This window comes from Callospermophilus lateralis, chromosome 13 (assembly GCF_048772815.1).
Source record: "Callospermophilus lateralis isolate mCalLat2 chromosome 13, mCalLat2.hap1, whole genome shotgun sequence".
NCBI lineage: Eukaryota > Metazoa > Chordata > Mammalia > Rodentia > Sciuridae > Callospermophilus > Callospermophilus lateralis.
In genome coordinates this window covers 30,706,027-30,730,289 of record NC_135317.1, presented here as the reverse complement: position 1 = coordinate 30,730,289, position 24,263 = coordinate 30,706,027, and the positions used below count along the sequence as shown (strand labels likewise).

The window sequence follows — 24,263 nt, the reverse complement described above, 5'->3', positions numbered from 1 at the left end:
AATCAAATGGATTGAGTGCTGCAGTATTGAATAAAAGGGACCCATCTATCGATTCAATATGAAAAGTAATATCTGTAAAAGTAATAGCACTAAATTGACATTAGTGCTACTTATGATAATGCAAGCCGAAGTGGGGAAATTTCTTATTTAGTCTTCCTGGTTTGGATTCATCAGTATTTTGGACCTTTAGAAGATGCCCATTGCTCCTCAAATTTTCCTCTGAGTTCCGCTAGGTGTGGAGATATCAATCACACCTCACCTTTGATACAATTCTAGGAGGCTCCTCTGACCTTTGGTACTTACTAGCTTTCTTTCACACCAGAGGAGATGATCCCTAGTTGTCTGTGACTTAGCAGACAGGTTATTCCCTGTCACAGGATGCAGTCTTGTGTGCCCTCCTGTAGAAAACACTTATTTGTTTGTTTGATTGAATTAATCACTTTATTTCCCACAAACTGAAAACTTTGTGTTTCTAGCACTTTTAAATCTGATGTGGGTTCCCCAGTGTATATTTCAGAGCATGTGGGGTGTGATGGTCTGAGGCAGAGGTATTACAGTCTCTTTGATGCGGTTCTGGGTGGCCCTGTGAGAGAGTATAAGGTTGGTGATTACTTCGGAGTGCACACTTTGCAGGTCAATGGGCTTGTGTCTGGGAACACTGGCTGGTGTCTGTGGAGTGTTCCTCTGTAAGTAATTTGTGGAGTTTATTGCTGTTGTGTATGCACAAAGTTGTCCATTGACTGCTTGGGGTTGTCCTTAACTTTGGGGTTGTGGGTCCATGTGTCTGAATGAGAATTGACACTCTGGGACTCAAAGCTCTGTATCCTCCTACAGAATACTGGGGCACAGGAGCTACTTACCGGGCTGCTATGGTTTTCTTACCAGCTGGTGCTTGTTTGTCAGCCCAGAGGCCTAAGTCTTTATGCTTAGGGGTGCTGCATTTGCTGGCTGTTTATATTAGGTGTGGGGATGTAGGGTGCAGGACTTAGGGTTGTCACTATCTGCTGTGAGATGCTGAATACCTTTTGCCTTCCCCAGGAGCTTTTATATATAGCAGTATAGAGCTTGGTGGCTGCCTGCAACTATGGGGCCTGTAAATGTAGGCTCTCTATGGGTGGCCTGTGGCAGATGCCTCTACCCAGGCTGATGTGGATCACTTGGGTACTGTTTCATGACTGGAGTCGAGTGTCAGTTGGCCCACCTTTCTCTGAGCTCCTATGACTGATGGCTGGCAATTGTGAATCCATGGGTGCCAGCTCTCCTCTTCTGGAGCTTCTTTGTAGCACTTGGTGGCTGTCTGCAGCTGTGGGACCTGTAGGTTCAGGCTCTCTGTAGGTGGTCCGTGGCACAGAAGCCTCCTTCCTTTTTGCTGCAGATCACCAGGGTTTTACTTGTCCTAGTGACATGGGTAGGGTCTTCATCTTTGATGCTGGGGAGGTTGTTGGGGAGCACTGGATTGGGGTTAGTACTCCCAGAAGTGATTAGATCTTGGGAAAGTTCCTCCCCATTTCCCTTGTCCCTGGTGAGGGGGAGGTTCTGCAATCTTCAGCTAGTCTTAATCCCTCAACAGGCTCCTTCTAGACAGTTTATGAAGACCACCCATTTCAGAGGTATTCCCTCTGGTTTTATCTGTTACTATGTAGAGGTGGGGAGAAGCTGTATTGATCTAATTTCTTCTAGGGATGCTGGCTAACCGTGGCCTCTACAAAATGGCTGCCCTGCCCGGTGCAGCTTCCAGCCTACCATTTGGGCTAAACTCATGATCTTCATTGTCTTTGTTGCTTCTTTCCTGTTTTAACTTGGTCCACTTTTCTTCTAGTGCTAAGGAAGTAAGCTCATGGGCTTTCCCTCTCCCTCTTTCTTTCTTTGTTACCTTTCTCCCTGACCCCACCCTGGTGGGCATTCAGAGTCAAGGCCTTCTGTCTTATTCTCTGCTTTGGTAACCAAATTCCAGATCCCTCCCCAAGTCTCAGGCAGCCCAGTGTTTAGTGTTCTCCGTCACCCACCTCTCTGGGCAGCTGTTGGTTCTCTGCTTTTTTCCTCTGGGCTGTGGAGGAGTAGAGAGTTGTGGCCTAGATCTGTTCTGCCATCTTTGTGCCAACGTTGTTGTTTTTTTCCCCCTATGAGATGGTGGTAGAGAAAGAAAGGAGTGTTGAGGGCATTTCTACTAATAGAAGCCATAGGCTCTATTCTGGGAAAGGAGAAAATGAGGAGGGAGTAAAGACTGAAGAGGGCTGGTGACCCTAAAGAAAATGGTGAATGGATGGACTGGTGAAGAGCATGGCTTCATATTATAGATTATTAGTGCATATCTAGGAGTAGATATATTTCAGTGTATATGAAATTAATACAAAGACAACCGTGGTCAAATTTCTAACATTGAAAGAGTATGTGTGTTTTTGTGTAGGTAATTGAGAAAATGTGAGGGCTACCAAAAATGCTAAGAGAACTTTCCTTTTTTTTAAGCCTACCCCCTTTCCTGTAATTTTATAGAAATAGTTGAGTGTAATATAAAAAGAATGTGGAAGGTTAAGAACTTTACTTGGAAGTCAAGAAACCTGGGATCTTATCTTAGGTTACCTGTAAAATCTCTTACGAAATCACTTAACCTTATTGATTATTTCCTTAATTCATTTGACTAATTATTTTAGCACTTACCAGGTGCTAGGCATACAGTGAGGTTTCAGATATCCTTTTTGCAAATAATATCTGATATTCTAAATGATACATGATGTCATTTATATATTTGTACATTTTAAATATAGTGTATTATATTTATATTTATGATGTACAAATACAGTCATGATATCAGATGTTGATATTATTGAGAATGATGTTAATGAATGACCTCACTGACCATGTTATTTTAATCAATTAGTTAAGTAATTAAAAATCATTTTAGCCGTCTTCCAGGTGCTAGGCACATGCAGTGAAATCAGATAGCAGTACAGTGTGCTACTGGATTGCAGAGGTAGGGCATGAAACTCAAACGGATGGAGAGTGGTCACATTTGGAGGAAATGGTATCTAAGCTAAAACCTTAAAGATAACTAAATGTTAGAATTTAGCAAAGAAGCCACAGGCAGAGGTGGGAGGGGATGGCGTATATTAAGACCCTAAAGCAAGAAGGAGAGGACCTGATGGATCCAGAGCAACTGGATCATAATGTATGAGAGATGAGGCATCAGGAGATGAGGCTAGAAAATTAAGCAGTGGTTATATTGTAAGGGACCTGGTAGGCTATGTTAATAAACTTTCATCCTAAAAGCAGGGAGAGGACCCATTATTAGGTTTTACATAGAAAAGTGACATAAAATATTATCATTTATAATGTATAGGATTTTCCCAATGGATTAGACAAAGGGGAACGAAGGGAAGGGAGGGAAGAGGGGAATAGGAATTAATTGGCCATAACTTTCCTAGCCTTGTATTGGAATACACAACCAGGGTTACTCTGCATCATGTACAACCACCAGAACGGGATCCTAAATAGAATAAGTTATACTCTATGTATGTACAATTTGCCAAAATACATTCCACTGTCATTATAACTACAAAGAACAAATTAAAAAATTATAATAAAAAGGATTTGTATAAATGAGGAAATTGAATTTTATAATCTGTAAAGTTATTTATAAAGTTCTTTGATTCATTATAATATCTGAATATAAAGAAGTAAATCAAAATACTCTAAATATGTCTCTTTAATATGAAAAGAATTAATAGCAGTTAATATAAAGCCATATTACATATAAGAATAAAGGTCTGCTTGCAAAGCATTATTAAGCTCATATTAAGAAAATAAATTTTTCTTTGTGAAGAACATTTGGTTACTCTTGTATATTTTTTATCATATCAGTGAAATTATTAATTTCCCAAGAGCTTATGTGCCACTTAATATCTCTAGTCACAAGCAGGTAAAACTGTACTTTTTCTCTCCAGTGATTTAAGCCTTAGAGATGTTTCCATTAATTGGAAAAACAATCATCTTTGATAACTTTCCTGATCCTTCTGATACATGGGAAATCACTGAAACTATTGGCAAAGGAACATATGGGAAAGTTTTTAAAGTACTGAATAAGAAAAATGGCCAAAAAGCAGCAGTCAAAATTCTGGATCCAATTCACGTAAGTAAATTTTGGCTTTTCCCCCTAATTAACTTTAATCTTATCTGTTTTAAACATTTAAAAAGTCTGCCAGTAGCTATTCATCACAATGTCATCCTAAAACAGATTACATTTTTAAAAAATATGAAAAAGCCTACTTGTTTGATTTTCCTGATTTATGTACTTCACCTATATAATAAGGCACAATAAGTACTTGGTAAAGAACAATTGCATAAACAAGTAAATGACCATGCTCAACAGCTCAGCAGTTGGTTTAGTATCATTTTAGATTTCAAAATCTTGTAAAAAAATGTGTCTAAAAGTAACCCTAAAATATCATTTTAACCAGAGCTTCCTTTCTTCCTGCATTCAATTAGGTTTCAGACAGAATTTCTTGTAAACCAAACCGAAGACAATTTTTTTTTAATATTTATTTTTTAGGTGTAGATTGACACAACACAATGCCTTTATTTTTATGTGGTGCTGAGGATTGAACCCTGGGTCCACGCCCTTACTAGGCGAGCACTCTATTGTTGAGCCACAATCCCAGCCGCCAAAATTTTTTTTAAATGACAATTCTTAGAGAAGGGAAATTAATTTTTAGATTTGCTTAAATGTTTCCAGAGTAGAAATGGTGTGGGTCTATAATCAGGGTGAGGTTTCTAATTGGGAGGAATTTAATTTCCTGTTTAGTTCTCCCAGTTTGTGCTATAAAATCCATTATAACTCACCATGAAGAGTCTTCCCCCATTGTTTTGGGGGCAAAACAGTTTTGATAAGGGAAAAATACCAAGCCTTTTCCTCATTGTGATTAGCAATGAGGAGACTATAGAGGTTCTGTTTTCTGGAAATGAGAGCTGGCAGTTTTGGAATATCTTCAGGCTGCCCAGAGTTACCTAGCTGTCCCATGGCACAAGGGTGGGCTAGAAGGAGCTCAGTTATCACATGCTCCCCAAACTCCTCTTGAGAGCAACTACTTCAGTTAGGAGACACGAACACATTGTAGAAGCATGGCATGAGAGAAATGATGAAGAAGTGTGCGAGGAAAGTAGCAGAGTCCTCAGTCCTTATCACAGCTCATCCACTAACTACACTAGAACACTGCAAAAGGTCTCTGGTGCTTCATTTGTTCTTCTTAAGTGGTTTTTTTTTTTTTTTGATAGTTTATTTCTGTTAAACCCATTATAACTTTACTCTAGCATATTATTTTAAGTAGAGGAAAGGAAAAAGAAGGTCTATTTTAAAGTAATAAATTAGACACACTAGATGAACAATGTGGGAAGCACTATTCCCAGGCTTAACTGAACTGTCTTCATGTTTCTTATGTAGGTCAGTTTTACTATTAAAGAGTAAAGAGAGGCACAAGTTCTGCTGCATCAAAAGGACTCTGCCTCTTTATTTCCTCTGGCTTTTGCTATTAGGCATTGGAATTCGACAGCAAGATATCAGGGCCATAATGAGTGTGTTTCTCTCTTTTCTTTTTGATTAGGAAGATAAGTGGCTTTTAATACATGCAGTGTTTGTGGTCATACTTTATTCACGTATATTTACAAACCTTGTAAATCAACTTCTTTACTATTTTAATGAAATGTTAACTACTATATTTGTTCTTTTGCTGCTTTTATTCTTGTTGCAGTACCTCTATGTTTTCCTAAGAATTACTTATTTACTCTTCATGCATCACGTCACAAGTCAAATAAAAAGATTTATAATTGAGAGATCATCATCTTAAATACATTTAAATGCATTCATGTATTGTATAAAAGTTGGATTTCTTTAAAATAAGGGAGCCTTACTATTATGTATATTAAATTAGTACTTTTCTCTGCAAGGAAAGGATTGAATGAGCAGAACTGGACAGTAGTGTATTTAGAGTCCAGACCTGGATTTTACATGAACTGGCTGATGATCTTCTCTGAGCTTGACTTTCTTCCTTTACAATTAGAGCTCAGGTGTATATTTCTTTCTGCTTCTGTGGTTCCATAGAATCATAGAAGTGGTAAAACAACACAGACATTAAATGTCATTGTAAGAGCAATATTAGTGAGGGTTTTTCCTATTTATTACTCTGAGGTGCTTCACAAATATGCAATTTTCTAGAAACATCAGTTAAGTGGCTATAGTGCATTTTTATTAAAGTAGCAAACTAAGCCAGGCATGGTGGCACACACCATAATCCCAGCTGCTTGAGAGGTTGAGGCAGAAGGATTGAGAGTTCAAAGCCAGTTTCAGCAATTCAGCAAGGGCCTAAGCAACTCAGTGAGATCCTGTCTCTAAACAAAATACAAAAAGGACTGGAGATGTGGCTCAGTGGTTAAGTGCCCCCTAGATTTAATCCCCAGTACCCTCTCCCACACACACACAAGCAAATTGTTCTACTTCTGGCACATGGACCATTAATTAACTTAAAATTATGTTCCATCTTTTATAATTTAACCTTACTTCACTTTTTTGGAAACAGGAATTTATTGCTTGCTTGACTGGGTCTTAAATAGCTTCTCAATATATTCCAAAGTAATAAATAAGCTCACTTTCTATTCCTGAAAGTTTTTATTTCAAAGCAATGGCTTTGTTACTGTAACCCAGTTACTGATGAAATGAAACCACAATCACCTGGACTAGTCTTCCTACTGCATTTAAAAGTATCCTTTTATTGCTGGGGGGATAGCTCATTTGTTAGAGTGCTTGCCTCCCATGTATAAGGCCCTGCGTTCAGTCCCCAGCAACACACACACACACACACACACACACACACACACACACGACTCACTGTCTAAAGGTAACCTTTTATTTATTCCTGTTTAAATTCAATTAAATTAATATAATTTGAGATGCATTTGATTAGCATGAAAGTCATAATCTTTCCTCTTAATGTAAGAGAAATTTCAATAGATAGTACTAAGCACAATTCAAACTATTATGATTTTGCTTTAACAAAATTAAATTCTATATCTGATAGTTGAATGTGTTTCTTTGACATTATTCATATTTTTCTCACCGTTTTCTTCTTATGATTTTTTGAAACTAGGATATTGATGAAGAGATTGAAGCAGAGTATAATATTTTAAAAGCACTTTCTGACCATCCTAATGTAGTCAAATTCTATGGGATTTATTTTAAGAAGGATAAAATAAATGGAGATAAGCTATGGCTGGTTCTTGAGGTAAGTGTTTTAGCATTACTTCTGTGGGTGGAAATTTGAGGTACCATCTTGGAATGATTTTATGTACACACAACATTGACACCATCAAATGCTTCGAATGCTTCTTTGTGTGTTCCTGACTTGTCATGTCCCTAGTTGAATGCCGTTGCCAGTTCTGGCCTTGGTATCTTAAGATACATGTCATGAAATTAAACATCTACAAAGACAACTAAAGATTAAAAGGAAATGAGTCCCCAATAAAATATTGAGGAAATTGATGTTATTTTTTTCCTGCAGTTAAAAGGGATTTTGTTATATATTGATTCATCTACATTTTGTTCAGTTAACATGGCTGAATCTGTACCAGGTGATTGGGTGTAAGAGAAAGTTAATGTTAAGTGAGACTTCATTTGTCAAAAACAGCTGCAATTTTCTTTTTCTGTCTTTATTGACAGCTAATGGCTTAAACTGCAGTATCAGGTATTTAAATTTATGGGGAAGTAAACTTACTAATAATGGTGTTAACACTGAATAAGCCTTCCAAAATATAACAGTATTTTCAATAGCCTTGTTGCCATCCAAATCTTTATATTGTATTATTTTACAAAATTTAAAAATTTTTAGCTAACCATTTATGCCCTTTAAAATATGGCAATTTGTTTATGATTTCAAAATAATTTTATATTTCTGTAGTTTAAGGTAGCATAATTTTAGTGAAATCACACATGAAACAAAGATAAATTTATTCATCTAAATTTATTTATTCAAGTAATAGAACACAAATTATGAACTTAAACCATTTAGCCTTACATTAATGGAGAATTTTAAAGGTTTTATGTCTTGTTTGTATTTGTATATTTGAGATGTAATGCTGTGTAAATCCTTAGTGTAGTCTTGAATAAAATTTTGTGTATCCTCTCAAAGCATTTTCAATAATGCATTTTAAATTTTTGTACATGTAGAATAATGGAGAGATTAGCATTTAAACAGAGACTCTGGCTAATATAGGCCTAATTGGCAAGGAAACAAGGTATGAATCTTGGCCCAGAGCTTAGAAATATTGAATGAGACCAGTCATCATCTTTTAACCTATCCAATTCCTCTTTAGTTACAGTGGCATTTCTCAGTGTTAGCATTTGGAATTAGGTGAGAGGTGGAGACTCCTAGTCATAGTGGAATATTGTTTTAAGAGAGCAGAAAAGACTGATTAAAATGGTTTGGGAACATTTGGTGCAAGTAAAGTGGCATCCTGGTACAGCGAATCAGTAGAGTTGTAACACAGGGACTTGGAACTTTGCCCTTATGTTTTATTATCAGATGGAGATATCCCTACGTGGCTTAAGAAAAAATAATAGATGAAGTTTAATAAGATGATATTTTAGAAATCTGATCTAGCTGAACTTAGGAAATGGGGGTGAAGGCATAAAGCAAGCAAGAAGTTGGCAAACTCTCTATATAAGACTATTATTCTGCATATGTAAATCAGAGTAATTACATGTACACATAAGTGGCTAGATGTACAATTACCTGATTTATAAACATGAATGGTGCAGGTGCTGTGTTAGAGGCACTTTCAGAAAATTGGCTTGTGGCATCAATAGTTTGTGCTACAAAATGACTGCTAATTATACCTCTTATCATAATAAAGCCCCAATAAATTATTTTGCATGAGTATATCCAAAAAGCGGTCACAGAGGGGTTGGTGTTACCCAGAGGATCATGCTAACAACACTGGGCTTCAAATGTGAGTCTGCATATGTAATCCAGTGGAGGGGGTGTATCAGAGCAGTGAGTGACAGCCCTCATTGTAAACCTGGCATGTGCTGAAAGCTGTACCCGCCTATGCAAACTCCTGCACAGGGACTTTTCACCAGGAAAAAACATTTCACTTATATTTCAAACCAGAATGGAAATCTTAAGAATAATGTCGCCCCAAACCTTGCCAGGCAGTCTATTTTTAGTTGTGATTTTTGATTTTTTAAAAACTTTTTGAGACAATTTTTCTCTTTCCTGTCTTTTTTTTCTTTATTTTGTTATCCTATAAATATTTGAGCATGACAGCATACAATATTTGGTTTAGGAGTTATTCCCTTCTTAGTTCTCTGTATGTTCATTTTTAGGCTAAATATTGTCCAGGTTTAGATGAATTTCTGGTCCTCCATCTATACATTTGAATGAAATCACCTGTAAGAGAAGGGGTAGAAAGGGTGTTTTGTTTTTTTTCTTTGTTTGCTCATTTGCTTTTTTACAGAACTTCTGTGGGAATTTTTATTGTTATAATATTCAAGATTTTTCTAATGATAGAGGCATAGAGCAAGAACCAGTGTTTTATGTATGTTTCTTTTTATTTAGACCTCATTTTGTGATTTCTTACATTCCTTTCTGCCTGTTACCATCCTATTGACTGACCTATTTAGTAAAGTACCATATTTTTACCTGGTACATCCTTTAATTCCTAGTGTCTACTCTTGAGGGTCTGTATGAAGAAAGGGGTTTGTGCATATGTTTATCATCTGAACCAGGAGACCAAAAAAAAAAAAACAGCCCAAATTGAGTTAAGTTACTCTTATATTAATCCTTTGCTACCATATGAATACAAAGGAAAGAACAGGTTTAACTGTAATTTCCCCCTTCTTGGTTGACTGAACAATTACATTTTATCTATTTAAGGAAATCTAGACTTCTCTCTCAGCATCTATTTGACTAGGCTGCTTTCTACCAGAATTCAGAGCTGGGACATCTTTCTGTTAAAAGACCCTTTCCCTCATAACCAATCCTAGCTGTAATTGCTCCTTTCACGGTGGTGATACAGAATGCATTCTATTATTCATCTGAATTGGCCCTGATTTGTTCGTTCTTAATAGTGACATTGCTTTCTCTCATTGCTTCTCAATTATAGCAATTTTTCTCTTTGAAATTATATCCCTTTCAGAAGATCAAATACTGGCAATTACAGGTGGTATCTGAAAGCACAAAAATTCAGTAAATAATCAGAAAGCCTCTCAACCACACATTTTAGGACACCGAAGTGGTTTTCATAGGCATAAATACTACTTTCATATGTCACGTGTTATTGATTATTCTGTTTTTTATCCTTCCATCTAGTATGTAATAGAAGGCTTGTCATGAGGAAAGGAAACATGGGATGATAGAAAGATGGTTGGAATGAGTGAGTGGTTTCTGTTTGTTCAGCTGTTAACTCTTTAATGTTATGTACACAGAAGGGACACAAAGCTATTGCCATTTGTGTATGTGTGAAGGGTCGGGGAAGCAGGCAGGAGTGGGAAGCCAGGCTTTTGCTTCCTCTGATTGTACAACATCGTTCCTTCCTACCTTTGGCAGTTCACAATTGCAGTGAGGTAGCAGTCTGACAGTGTGATTCCTTTCATGTTCTTAGGGCTGGAACAGCCATTCCCAGTTCTCACATAAAAGGCTATTATTTGCTGTGCTCCGCAACAGAATAGACAGCCAATTAACTACAGTCATTTCATTTTAGGTTTCGTTTAAAGGAAAATATAAGAAAAAGGTCTAAATGTGATTTTTTATACTCTTTAACCTAGGATATAATATGAGTGTGTGTGTGTGTATGTGTGTGTGTATTTATGTATGTATATAAACTCTTCTATGTCCTTCTGCTGTAGCGGTACTCCAGTGCTTGCAAAAGAATATGCTTCTCTGAATACAGTTTGTAGTATAACTACAAGGGAAAAAGATGTGGGATGACCAGAGAAATCTTGCTATTTAATAAATGAATAGGTTTTTATTGTACACATTAAAATATTTCTTATAAGTTATTTTCTCTTTACCATAGATATCTTGTTGTTAATATGACGAATGTATGATGGTAACTTTAAAACCATTTTAGCGTAGGAAACTGTCCTATATTTTGACTTATTGGTTACATGGTTATATTCACTTACAAAAATATTTCCAGTTGCATATCATGTTTGATGTCAATAGTAATTATAAAATACAGCTTCTGGTTTACAGAGCAGAAGAGTAATGTGAAATTTTTAAACATTGTGAAATTGTACATTAGAAAGTGTCTGGTAGGTGGTGGTGCTAGCTTTCATGAATATTTCATGAGAATTTTATTGGAATCTAGAATTATGTACATTTGTGTATTTTATTGAAATTAAATCAAATATGCTACACTTTGAAGAGGTACCTTCCATACCATATGAAAAGATGACCTTTATTTTGAATGTGTGTGTGTGTTTGTGTGTGTGCGCATAAATAAGCTCACAGAACTTAAGTTCAGTCATTCTTTTTTTTCCATAAACAGTAATCCCTTACTTTGAGCAAGTCATTTTGGTACATTATAGATGCTCAATAGGGAACAAGATGAGTTCTGTCATCAGTTTAGTAGTTGGGAAAGAATTGAAAAATTTAAAAAAAATAAGTTATTATGTATTTGTTTTAGTGCTATGAGGATCATAAATGGGTATGTTAACAGAATAAAAGACAAGATGTAATTGATCATGGTCAAAGAAGGCCTATCATTTTAATCTGACACCAGAATACAAAAAAAAGGGGGGATAGTCTTGGTGCCTTTATTCTTTGAAGTACCTTATAGGCTACTCTGATAGTAAGAGTTTGACCTTACATTGAACCTACTGAATTAAAAACTCCAGGAATGGAGGCTTGGAAACTGTATTTAAAAAACATAAATGTACTAAGATGATTCTTATCAAAGCAAGTTTGTGAAACACTGTAAGAGCACTCAAATTTCATTATACATAAAAATATTCTGGCAACATCTGCTTCTGGTGGTGATAGTATGGGTATTGACATGCTTTTGTCCCTAGAAAACTGGACAAAACTGGGCAGAAATAACATTTTCAAACATTGGAAAAGAAAGTTTAGGAGTCTGACATTTAGAAAAGGAAACAAATGAGTGAACACTGTAATCGCCTCATCTTTATTCTTGGAGACAGTTTTCAGACCATAGGCCCAAGGAGGACATTCCCAAGGACACTAGAGCAGTCCTGCTGAGCTGAAAAATTGTAAGGGCCCAGTTGGCTGGAATTTTCAGAGAAGAGGGATCTATGCAGAAAAAAAGGTTTGTAGAACTCTACATATAGGTTATCTATTTAATCTAAATGAAGATCTGAAAGTCTTTGACTGAAATCTAAGGTGGTTTAGGTGTAGAGCTTGATTTCAGGTATTGGGTAAAGAATAATAACCACAGCGAAAGAGGGGATAGTCTAGCAAAAGTTACTCTGGGGCTGTAATCCACACAATCAGTGGAGTTTTTGCAGGGTTGAGAGGTGCTTGAGTTCTGACCACCCAACTGGAGAAACTTCATTGAATACTTGAAGGGTACTTTCTACCCTTCGTAGAAACCCTGGACAGTTTATGTATTAGAGGAAGGGCTTACCTAGTCCTAAAAGATGAGTTTTCTGAAAGATTCAGGTTGCTCCACAAATTAACTACCTGCCAGAACAAAATTCAACACACATTAATGGAAGACAGCAAAATTCAGACATTCCATAATGTAACATTACCCAAGTTCAGCTACAGGATTAAATTCCTAGACCTGCAAAGAAGCAGGAAAACATAAACCAGCCTCAGAAGAAAAATTAGTCAATACAAAAAGACCCAGAAAAGCAGATATTGGAATGAGCAGGTTAGGACTTTAAAACAGTTATAAATATGCATGAGTAGTTAAAGGAAAACGTTAATGTTGACAAAAGTGGAAATTATGAAATAGAACTGAAGGTAATTCCTAGAACAAAAAAAGTAATATATATGTGAAAAAATAATAGAATATAATAGCAAATTAGACAAGTGGGAGAAAAGATTATGAACTTGAATATAGGCACATCAGAGTTGTCCAAACTGAAACATAGTTATAAAAACAACAAAGAATGACAGGGGGAAAAAAACCTCTGTGACCTCTGAGACATTACTTAGTCTTCTAGCCAAAGGGTAGAAGACATTCTGAGACATTCTGCTGTCTCAGAATGATGGAGGTGGAAGGGGAAGGATACAAGATTTAAATAAATAATGGCTAAAGTTTGGCTAAATATGATGAACATTAAAAATGCTACTGTGGATGTCAAGAAAATTAAAAAAAAAAATCCCTCAAAGAGATAAGAAAATCATTCTAAGACATGCCGTAATCAAAATGCTGAAAACTAATAATAAGAAGTATAAGGAATTTAAAAAACATTGTTATGTAATGAAGGATTTATAGATACAAGTGACCACTGATCTATAATCAAATGCATTAGAATCACATCTTTGAAGTACTGAAAGTAAAATGCTGTCAACTTGGAATTGTTTATCTGGTGAAAATATTATTCATCAAGGAAGCCAAAATCAGAGTAGAAATTTTTGTTAAATGAAAAAAATTTTACCACCAGAAACCTGCTTTATAAAAAATGTTGAAGAGCATTTTTCAGGCTAAATGAAAATGATTCCTGACTTAAGAAGGGAATAAAGTATATCGTCAGTGGTAAATGTAAGGATAAATATGAAATGCTTTACTTTATATTTTTGTCTATTAAAATCCACAGTCATAACTATGCACATGTATACAACATGTAGAACTAAAATATGTGTTAATTATAGCAAAGGTGCAGGAGAGAAAAATTGGAAATATATAGTTTCCAGTGTCTTATGTTACATGTGAAGTGGCAAAATTATTAATTTAGATTGTGGCAAGTTAAAGGTGCATATTATAAACCCTCAGGCAATGGATAAAGATAAAGTATAGTGAATAACATAGTAGAGGACAAAATGGAGCACTAAAAATATTCAGACCAAAAGAGAGTAGGAAAATAGGAAAAAGAGAACAGAGAATAGATAAGGCACATAGAAAAATAGCAAGATGGTAGAATTAAGCCCAATCATTTATAATTAGATTTATAATATGGTAGAAATTGCCAGGCTGGATGAAAAAAAAATAAGTATGAACATGCGTTAAATGTATGGACATGGATATGTAGATTAAAATTAAAATGATGGCAAAAGATATGCCATGGAAACTTAATAGAAAGCTGGAGTGACTATATTAATATTAGACAAAGCAACTTCCAGTCAAACAGTGCAATCAGAGACAAATGACATTCATAATGACAAAAAGGTAAATTCATTTAGAGGATACAATACCCCTAAATTTGTGTGTATTTAATAACAAAGTTTTAAAATGTATGAGGTAAAAATTGACAGAACCAAATGAGAGACAGAGAGAGAGAAAGAGAGAGAGAGAGAGAAACAGATGGATCCACAATATTAAATAGTGTGTTAGTTAGCTTTTTCTTAATGTGAGCAAAATACCTGAAATGAATAGCTTATGGAGGAAGGATTTCCTTGGGCTCCTGGTTTCAGTAACTTCAGTCCATGATCAATCGGCTGGTTCCATTGCTTTGGGCCCGAGGTGAGGCAGAACGCCATGGCAGAAGAATGTGTCAGAGGAAAAGCTGCTTACATCATGCCATCCGGGAGGCAGAAAGGGCTACCAGGGCTGGGGACAAGAAAAACCCTTCCAGGACATGCTCCTAGGGATGTGCTTTCTCCAACAATGCCATACTTCCCACAGTTTCCACCACCTCCCCATAGTCCATTCAGCTATTGTGATAGGTTAAATACGAGGTGCCCCTCAAAAGCTCACGTAGGAGAGAACACAACATGTTCAGAGGTGAAATGATTAGATAACGAGAACTGCAACCTCACTGGTGGATATACGCTGATGTGCATTAATGGGGGTAACTGTCGGCAGGTAGGGTATACTGGAGTAAGTAGCTCATGGGAGGAGTGCCTTTGGTGAGTGAGCTCTTTCTCTGCTTCCTGGATGCCATGTCCTGAGCTGCTTTCCTTCATGGAATGCTGCCTCACCTCAAGCCTATTGCTATGGACTCCATTTATTGATTCACTAATGAGATCTGGGCATTTATGATCCAAGTGTTTCCCAAAAGCCTTGCCTCTGAAATTGGCTGCAATGGGGACCAAGCCTTCAACATGAGACTTTGGGGAACATTCCAGATTGAAATCATAACAAATGTCAGTTTCAAAATCATTTTCTTAATAATTTGAAGAGTAAGTAGAAAGGTATTAGAAATACAGAAGGCTTGAATATTCTATACTGCAAAACAAACCTGATAAGGTGGGCCTGCTAGCAGTGAGTTCTCTGAGATTTGTTTACTAAGGGATGTCTTCATTTCCTTTTCCTTTTTGAATGATAGTTTTGCTGGGTAAAAGAGTCTTAGTGGTTAGGGTCTTTGCTTTTTGCACATTGAATGTGCCATCCTTAGAGCTTTTAGCCTACATTGTTTCTGATGAGGAGTCAGCTGTTAATCTTATTGCATTTCCTTGTATGTGACAGTTGGCTTTATTCCTGTCACTTTAAAGATTTTCCTTTTATCTTGAGCTGTCAACACTTACTATTATGTAACTAACCATGGATTTCTGCTTTCATCCTGCTTGAGTTCATTGAACTTTCTGTGGAAATTTGTGGAAATTTCAGCCATTATGTGTTCATTAATTGCTGCTCATTTTCTCTCCTTTCTTCTGGTACTGCCATTACATGTATGCTAGTATGCTTACATTTCTCTAAGAATTTCATTTATTTTCATTCCTTCTTCTCTCTTTTCTTCATATTTTATAATCCTTATCAATCTATCTATAAGTTTGCTAATTATTTTTTCTGCCAGTCCATATCTATGACTGAGTCCCTCTGGTGACCTTTTTATTTCCATTATTGTACTTTTCAACTACATAATTGACATTTCTGTCTCTTTTATGGGTTACATCTCTATTGATAGTCTCTATTTGATAAGACATTCCTATCAAACCTTTCTTTACTTCTTTAAACACTGTTTCCTTTAGTACTTGGAACATATTTGTAATTCCTCCTTTGAAATCTTTGTTAACTCCACTATTTGGACCATTTCATATGCAATTTATTTTGGCTATTTTTTATATGGATGACATTTTCTTATTCCTTTCCAAATATATATATTTGGTTGAAAACTGGATATTTTAGGTGATTCTGTTGTCAGAATTCTGGACATAATCCATTCTGGGGAGTTGGTGGAAGATCGATCGTTTGCTTATTTATTTGTTTAATAATTTGGCTGGACTATTGTAGTGAAATTTGTTTCCCCTATAGTATGAAACCTCTCATGTCACTCCTCAGAGGGCATAGCTAGGGACTATGCACAGTCATCCTGGAACCACAGTGATTTTAACAGGGCTTTCCTTGTATCTTTCCTTGACCTGTCTATTAAGCCAGTCTACTTTTGTTGGAATTACACTTAGCTACTGGACTCTGCACTTGCTTGCTGGTTCCTTGATTGTTCTCAGCAATGTCCTAGGGCACAAATCATTTCACAATCTGATCCAATTAAATGCATGCCTCCTTTCGAGAGTAATTTTTGTGCCTAGTCTTTGAGGTTTGTTCTGACCCCAGGAGAGTTCTTAACTGTTTCTTTGTTGGGGTCAGTCTCCTGACCTAGCTGGTCTTGGGTTAACTTGTTGCCCCCATAGAGTTATCATCCCCTTTGTAGTTACTAAAATCTCTGCTGTTTTCAAGAGTATCCTTGGGCTTGAACTTCCCCTAAGTTCCTCTCCAATAAAATCAGGAATATTGGAGCATACTTTGGAGTTCTCTGTTGTTGTGGCTCCCTCTCCACCTAGACAAAATCCCCAAGCCACTGTTCTGGATTGGCAGCATCTCTTGTAGGGATGCCCTCCATCATGAGCAGAACTCTGAACCAGAAAGGTAAGTAACTTCTATCTGTTCAATTTGCCTGTTCTACCATGGTACCTATGCCTAATGAGCAAGCTGGGGTACAGGTGATTTGATTCCATTATTCTCAGACAGCTGCACCTAAGTTCAGATCTCCATCCGATAAATGGGAGGGAGGGCTGAGTGGAAGAAAAGAATCTCTTGCATTTTCCTGGGATGTAGCCTCTGCAATGCAGAATTGGGGAGTGTGTGGGAAATGCTCATTGCTCCTCTGGAGAATACTTGGTGAGAACTGTGAGGAGCAGGAACCCAATCTTCTTCGCAACATCCACCTAGAGTGGATGTCACACTGAATTGGCTGGGCATGTGGGGTGAGGATGGTTCCTAGTGCTACAGACTCTTGCTGTTTTTACTGAAATTGAGTGTGAACTCATTTGCTGAATGCCCTTTCATGACAATTTCTGAAGTCTTTAAATTGTTCTTCTAATTTTTACTGTTTATGATTGTCTCACTGGAGAATGGATCCATGAGTTCTTTGCATTACCATCTTGGAAACAAGAATCCTGTGACATACTGAAGAAACAATTAATTATTTCTATTCACTCATTTTAAGAGGTCAGCATTGTACTGACAAAAGAAGACCAAGATATTAAAAGAAAATTTGAGTTCATTGGAAAGCAAGGATCAAATGTTTTCTCTCAGATGTGGAATATAGAAAAAAAGGATTAAAAACTGATCTTATTAAAATAAAAGGGAGAGCAATAGTGTACAGTAAGGGCATCAAGAGGGAGGGAGGAAAGAAGGGAAGGTATGGGGAAGTCCTGCAGAATGAAATCCACCAAATCATATAATTTCCATTTGTGAATATACCACAATGAATATACATAATCATATATATTTATATATACCTATAATGCATTAAAAATAATAATAATAGTAGAAGGGAGATTACAGTAGAGTAAGAGGATTGGGGGAGGGAGGAGAAGAGAGAAAGGGAAAGTACTGGGGCATGACTTGATCAAGTTATGTTATGTGCATGCAAAATATGGCATAATGAATCCCACTGTTGTATATGATTATAATGCACCAAGAAAACAAAGACTTGAGTATAATATTCCACATGAACATATATGCAAAAAATCCTTCATAAATTTTGTATGAGGTATCAGAGTTTGAACTCAGGGCCTAGCCCTATCTTGTATTTTATTTAGAGACAGAGTCTCACTAAGTTGCTTAGTGCCTCACTTTTTCTGAGACTGGCTTTGAACTCAGATACTCCTGCCTCAGCTTCCCAAACCACTGGGATTACATGCATGTGCCACCACACCTGGATTACTTCACAAAATTTTTACCAATTAAATCCAAAATTATAGAAAAATACTATTGCATCATGATAGAACAGGCTTATTCCAGGAATATAAGTTTGTTAAAACATTGTTTGTTAGAATATGAAAATTTTACTGCACCATAATTGTAGTTGAAAGAATCAAAGTGAAAGAATCATACAAATATAGGTGCTAAAATTCAACACCCATATGTGATAAACACTCTTAATACACTAGAAATAATCAAATTTTCGCCTAATAATAAAGTGAACCCACCCAATTTAAAAATTAGCGAGCAAAATATTTGGACACTTTATGAAGCTGTGTGTGTGTGTGTATGAAAATCATGTATATAGGCTTTATAAATTACATAATATAATATTATCTATGTTTGATTAAAGAAAATGCAAATTATTTATAATTAAAGAATAATATACGTATTATGTTTGGTGTCTTTAGTCTTTGTGGAAATTTAAATAAAAATGACAATGAGATACTATCAGACACCTATGAAAGTGTCTAAAATTAAAAGGCTAATAATACTAAGTATTGGTGGGATTGTGAAACAAATTGAACTCTTACACATTGTTTATGGCAGTGTAAAATAGTGCAGTTACTTTGGAAATGTACAGTAGTGTCTTACAATATTATACATATACCTAATAGATGGCCATGAAGATTCACTTGTAGGTTTTTGCTAAATATTAGTATCTATAAAAAGACTCAAACTTGAATGTTGATAGTACTTTTATAAAATGAACAATGTAAAAACTAGAATGACGATTAGAAAATAAGAGTTTCTGCTTTTGTGGCATCATGCTAAACATGGTCACACTAAGAAAATGACCTTAGGACATTCTTTGAATAAACAAAACACAGTTTAAAAAAATAGCAAAAGTGAAACCCAGCAAAAGTGAGAAATGCTCACTGCAGAAATTAGCTGTTTTTGTTTTTTTTTTAAGAAATTTGAGTAAAAATCTCATATTGTCTCTTAACACAGTAAAGGCAGAATACATTCAGAGAACTTAGTAGAGACTGGCTTTGGAAGTTGGTTGCAATGATTGGTTGATGAAACATTTTGACTAAGGTTAGGATTTTTTTTTTTTTAATGCTTGCCTACTGGCAGGATAGAGAATTCATTTTCAGTGCTGCTGTTATTTAATTAGTCTAGCTCTGGCCTAGGAAAATTGTACTCCAATTTTGTTTGATTAAAGAACATTATGTGTCTATTTTAGCATTGTATTGCAAAGCTGTACTTAAGAGTTTTGGGTCTCCTATTATAAATTCTCTTTTAGTCTGTCTTAGTGGTTTAGAAATTGTATAGGCTAACTATGACATCATCTGTTCACCTATTATTTTGAGAGAAACATCAGCTCATTTTTGTCTTTTATGATCTATTGCCTAATTAAAGAATATTTGCATTTTATTTTATGTATTTTAATCCTTCATGTTCATGAAGAACAAATGGATATCTCAGTTTTAAGGATACCTTGTTACTTTTCTTTGTTACACATGGAAAATGCATTTCATGCTAGTTGTGCACAAGTGAATTTCATCTAAGACCATTAAAGATTTACTAATTCTTAATGAGGAATTAGGGAGTTCATGACAGTATCATATTTGAGGAGTCTTTGGGAAGATCTTCAGCCACAAAGTAATTTGTGGAGTATCGATTTTTGTACTTATTATCAATTTAATAATCTTCATTTTATTTTCTCACTCTCTTTCCATTTGTTTTCCATTTCAGCTTGACTTTTTGAAGTTTCATTCATAAAACTTCTTTGTATTCTGAAAAGTAAGCCAGGAGTCCTGCTTAGGCAACAGTCAGAAAAATAAATTCTGTGCATGGAAAGGGAATGGAAGGGTTGGGAAGGAACCAAAAGGAAGGAATTATTAAGAACTTAGACTTTTTCCCCCAGTCAGGGTCCTTGTAAAACCTTGCCCAATGTTTTCCCCTAATGGTAAACACAACAACAGCCAAGCAGACAAAACCAATATAAACTAATATACAGAAGGAAAGAAATGAAGAAAATAGTTGACTTAAAATCTTGTCATTTGTGATTTTTCTCTGTCACTAATCTCAGTAATTAAAATTATTGTGGGGTATTTCTTTTTTCAGTGTAACTTAACAAATGAAATGAATGAAAGAATGACTAAGTGAATAAAACCTGTGTGTCTCAGGCCCTACAAAATAGGAATTCTGTGCCTTTGAAGGACAAGAGACTGGGTTTCCACTGACTCTAGCATACATACAAAGCCGTAAATACAAGTGTTAAAATCTTAGTGTTTGTTCTTTATAAAATAGATGCACAAGAGAGAAAGGAATTTCTTCTTTCTCTTTGGGTTTTTATTTTATTTATTTGGTTTTTTTTGTGTGTGTGTGTGAGTGTGTGTGTGTGTGTGTGTGTGTGTGTGTGTGTGTGAGAGAGAGAGAGAGAGAGAGAGAGAGAGAGAGAGAGAGAAAGAGAGAGGGAGATAGAGAGAGAGGAAGGAAGGAAGGAAGGAAGGAAGGAAGGAAAAGAGACAGACACAGACAGGGTCTCACTTCTTGCCCGAGGCTGGTCTCGAATGCCTAGGCTCAAGCAATCCTCCACCTCAGCCTCCTGGGGCAGCTGAGACTGTAGCATGTGCCACTAAGTCTGGTTTCTTCCCTTTTTCTCTTTGTTCTTCATGTCATTACTACTTCCAGATAGAGGAGGAGGCCTCCTTCCAAGATATCATGCAGGGGAGTATCCATATTTGGGGGGAAAGAATGAGGAGGTTCTATCTCTGACTTCAATTTGTTATCTCTTTGCAATTTTTATGTAGATTTTGTTTGCTTTTTACTCTCAAACTGCTGGTTTCTAAATATGAATTATTTTTCATAGCATTATATAACAAACAATCTAGTAGAAGGCGTGCAAGAAATATGACTGGTGATACTTTCAAATATGCCCTTGTCTATAAGTAAAACTTGACTATCTCACTTTTTATAACATACTCTATTCTTTTATATATGAAACTCATAATATGATTTTTAATTTGTTTTAAAAGTGATTTTTATCTCAAGAAAACAACAACGATGACAACAACAACGACAAAACAAGTGGTTGTGTTTATTGGGAATGAAAGTGAGGTCATGTAGCTCCTAAGATTGTACTTTATTATTTGTAAGAAATACTTAGAATATAAACTTATTATACATCATATGTATGAAATTACTATCTTAATTGAATTGCTTAGGTAATACATAGGGAATTTATCAGGTGAAACTTAAGGGTTACTAGGTGAAAGTTAAGCAACAAAATTTAAATTTGAGGAAAGATTTCTTATTTGCCTTAAATTTCTGTATATATATATTCAGATAGGTTGGTACATTTATGCCTACGGTAAGGTGGTAATTGTGGTTAGTACTTTTGATGTGTTCCAACTATTATTGTGGTCTCTTTTTTGCTTCTTGACTGGATGGAAATGTTTTTAATTTTTTCCATGTTGCTCTTGAAATAGAAGATTATGAAATTATTAATTTTTTCTTTTTCCATTATCACTGACTTTTCATAGACTTCTTAGAGAATTAGTATTCATGTCTTTGACTTCACATTGTAGTGTGACTTTGCTTTTTCTTCTGAAAAAGAAGAAGTCATCTCAGAATGACTGAAAACTGCATTTTATTTTATTTTTTTAATATATTTATTTTTTAGTTTTCGGCGGACACAACATCCTTGTTTGTATGTGGTGCCGAGGATCGAACCCGGGCCGCACGCATGCCAGGCAAGCGCGATACTGCTTGAGCCACATCCCTAGTCCCTGAAAACTGCATGTTAGTGTACAGTCAGTTGTGAGTTTCTGTCCCCTGATCTACAAACTAGCTCAGTGGGTCCTGTAGTGGTAGAGTATAGTGTTCATCTATACAAGGTCTTTTTCTTTTCTACCACTGAAAGTTTCTTGTTTGGATTCTAATCATAACTTCTTTTTAAAAGTTTTGTTTGCTTAAATTTTAAGAAAAATGATTTATTTATCATGTTGTTAGGGTCAGAAAATATCCTTTTGGAGAAAAGACTTTTTTCTGAGTATTATTTAAAAAGGACTAAGAAAAAAAATGAACATAAAAAATAATAAAATGGAATCATTTGATCCCCTCCAAAGTACAGTTTCTGTACTCTAGAAGACATAATAAATAAAGTCATTAGGCCAAATTAACCTGGAGAAAACTGTTGTCAACCTATATGATCGCACATTCCACCTGCTTTTTTAATATAACCTTTTCTTTTCCCCCTTCCAACTCAATGTTATCAACTCTCTTGGTGAAATTCTACAGTACTTTGCACACAAGTCTTTTTATCCACATAACTATAATTCAAGACCTAACATATAATATTGGTAATTGTTTATCATCTCTCTAGTTAGGCTTCTTTCTCTCTTTCTTTCTTTCTTTTTTTTTTTTTTTTTTTGACCTTGGCACTATGGACATTTTGGTTTGGATGGTTCATTTTTGTGGAGGGCCGTCCTGTGCATTTTGGGGATGTTTGGCAGCCTCCCTGGCCTCTGGATGCCAGAAGCAGTTCCCCAGCCCTGTTGATAAAAAGAACTCTCCAAACATTGTGAAGTGTCCCTGGGAGCAAAATCTTCTATGGTTGAAAACCACTGTTCTGAATATATTTTTAGGCTTGAAGCAGAAGCTGTACTGGCACCTTTGATCTGTTCCTAGTTCAGTGCCTTGCATATATTAACAGTTCAACAAATATTTGTTGAATATGAATAAATAAATTATGATTCTTCTAAAAATCATTATTAAATTAAAGAACTCTTATGATGAAATTTTATATATGTACGTGTGTGTGTGTGTGTGTGTGTGTGTGTGTATGTGTGTGTGTGTATCTCCAAGATTTTTTTCTGGATCAGTACCTTGCTTCTGTAAAAATGAATTGGATATAAAATTCAACCATGAATAAACAGTGTAGTTTCTGACAAAACACTATAAGGGGGGCTTTATTTGTATATAGAACTTAGATTAACTTTGTGTGTTCCTTAATTATTTCAGGTCCCTTTTACATAGTCTTGGTGTTAGCATCTAGGGTGTACTTTTAAAAAAAATAAATAGACTGAATTTTTTCAGCAGGTTTAGGTTTGCAGCAAAATTGAACAGTAAGTACAGAGAGCTCCTCTTCACTCCTCCGCATTATAACATCTTGCATTAGTGTAGTAGGTTTGTTAAAATTTTGAAGCAATATTAATAACTAACTAGAATTCATAGTTTACATTAGGGTTTACTCTTTGTGTATAGTTCATAGTTTACATTAAGGTTTACTCTTTGTGTTGTACAGCTTTTGGATTCTGATAAATATGTAATGACGTGTATGTACCATTATAATATCACACAAATTCATTTCACTGCCCTAAAAGTACTATGCTTTCCCTATTTATCCCCCGTAGAACCCCTAACAACTACTGATTTTGTTGTTTCCCGTTTTGTCTTTTCCGTAATATAGTATTCTTGGAATCATACAAACAGTAGTCTTTTCGTATTGCCTTCTTTCATTTAGCAATATGCATTTAAGATTTGCCTGTTCTTGGTGTTGGCAACTAGATTTTAAACTCAATTCAGAGTTCTAGCTTCTGTTTCTTGGGACACTTTTAACAAACATAAAAAAAATTTGCTATATTAATTGCACATCCATATATAACCCACACCTGTAAGTTAAAATGAATTAGACACCTACTTTATGTGAGACTGAAAACTGTAAAACTTCCTGAAGAAATTATAGGAGAAAAGTTGTATGGCCTTGGTTAGGCAAAAATTTCTTAGATATGACACCAAAAGCACATTCTATAATTTTTTTAAAAATGATAAATTTAGAACTTAATGCTCTTCAAAAGACCCTTCAAATAAAAGTGCAAGCCACAGACTAGAATAAAATGTTTGAAAACACCTGCCTATAAAGGACTTATATCCAGAATATATAAAGAATTCTAAAAAATCAATAATAAGAAAGCAAATGATGAATAAAAAAATGAACA

The 24,263-nt window shown here is 35.5% G+C and overlaps 1 protein-coding gene across 1 annotated transcript in view; it reads left to right on the top strand.

Annotated features, from left to right (window-relative positions):
* The first annotated feature begins 3,958 nt into the window (after nt 1–3,958).
* Myo3a (myosin IIIA) overlaps nt 3,959–24,263 on the top strand; it is a 194,772-nt gene continuing 174,467 nt past the window's right edge. The window contains exons 1-2 of the mRNA XM_076831740.1: nt 3,959–4,126; nt 7,134–7,268. Of these exons, the coding sequence (XP_076687855.1) occupies nt 3,959–4,126; nt 7,134–7,268 (303 nt within the window). The remainder of the gene's footprint in view (nt 4,127–7,133; nt 7,269–24,263) is intronic.